A 1240-nucleotide genomic window follows, 5' to 3' on the forward strand; every position below is an offset into this window, starting at 1 on the left:
GGGGGATATTAACGGTAAACAAAACCCAGGGTCGCGGTCTTAATTAAGGGCATAGCCAGCCGCTCTCCTCTTCTCTCCTCCAGTTTGTGGTAAATAAAGTAGTGTAGTGACCATTGGAGGTCGTGGTTGTTATGGTCGTTGTCGCGTGTGACCGAGCGGAGAAGAATGTTGTTGGTGTTTTCCTCGTATCGCGAGCACGGGACGGGGGCTGGGGGCTGTGTGTGGCAGCGGCTGGCGTGGAGGTAGGGTGTGTGGCGGTGCGTGGCGGGGCGGGGCGGGGCGGGGCGGGGCGGTCTCATCCCTCCCCGCGGGGCCTGCTGGGGCCACTTGACTCGAGGACTTGCCCGCCCCACGCATGATAATCGCGCGCTGGTTTGATGACTGCGGGGACGGCCTCCTCCTCCTCTGCTCCTCCTCGACGAGGCCCTCCTCTCCTCGGCGCGGAGAGTACATAGACCCCCGGCGAGGCCTCCGTGCGCAGCAGCAGCCTCTCTGGGGCCGCACGGGCAAAGCAGGCCCGGGGCCCCCTTGCGCGCCGCCGGCCGGGGGCCTCAGTGGAAGTGACATCGGTTGAAGGCAACGGCCCCCGGGAGGGCCCTGCCATCTTGCCGGAGCCAACACCACGACCGGCGCGGCGAGGAGGGAGCCGAGGAGGGAAGGACGTGTTATGCGACTCCGACGTGCAAGTCAGAGTGGCGGGGGTGGCGGGCGGCGGGGGGCGGCGCTCACGTCGATGGGGGCAAAACGTTGAGTGACAGCCGGAGCAGTTTAAGCTGCCGGCCCGGACCATCATCCGTCTTGTGCACGAGGCCGGCTGGCCGGCAGCCGCTGCCGCCTCTGCTGCTGCTGGCCGGGACCGAGGCAACCTAACCCAACGGATGTGACCAGCCCGGGGGAAGAGGGGGGAGGAAGGGAGTGAAGGGGCTGCTGTCTTGCCTCGGGAGCCTGTCGCAGAAGACGACGCAAAGAGCCGTGTGGGGCGTGGCGCGGGGGCTGGGGAGGAGACACACCCTGAATACGGAATCAGATGGCCAGGCCGGCAGGCGCGCAGGGGCGGCGCGGAGCAGCAGCAGCAGCAGGAGGAGGGAGATGGAGGATAAAGACCACGGCCGGCCCGGCGGCGAGAGGGAAAGGGAGAGACGTGGAGATCATCGAGGTCCTGGAGCCCGCCGAGCCCGTCCCTATGGTGGACTGCTGTCTGCAGGTGAGCGCGCGTTCCCCCGGAGCGAGTCACGGGCGT

General features: G+C 67.5%; 1 protein-coding gene across 2 annotated transcripts in view; it reads left to right on the top strand.

Moving 5' to 3' along the window:
• The window catches only part of LOC113212278 (pneumococcal serine-rich repeat protein), a 154779-nt gene that overhangs the window by 148491 nt on the left and 5048 nt on the right, over positions 1–1240 (top strand). The window contains exon 9 of one of the 2 annotated variants that reach the window (XM_052265959.1): positions 1157–1204. The exons of the other annotated variant lie outside the window; for it this stretch is intronic. Within the exon in view, the coding sequence (XP_052121919.1) occupies positions 1157–1204 (48 nt within the window). The remainder of the gene's footprint in view (positions 1–1156; positions 1205–1240) is intronic. 2 annotated transcript variants of the gene reach the window in all.

The sequence above is a fragment of the Frankliniella occidentalis genome, unplaced genomic scaffold (genome assembly GCF_000697945.3).
Source record: "Frankliniella occidentalis isolate FOCC.00 unplaced genomic scaffold, Focc_3.1 Scaffold33, whole genome shotgun sequence".
Classification (NCBI taxonomy): Eukaryota; Metazoa; Arthropoda; class Insecta; order Thysanoptera; family Thripidae; genus Frankliniella; species Frankliniella occidentalis.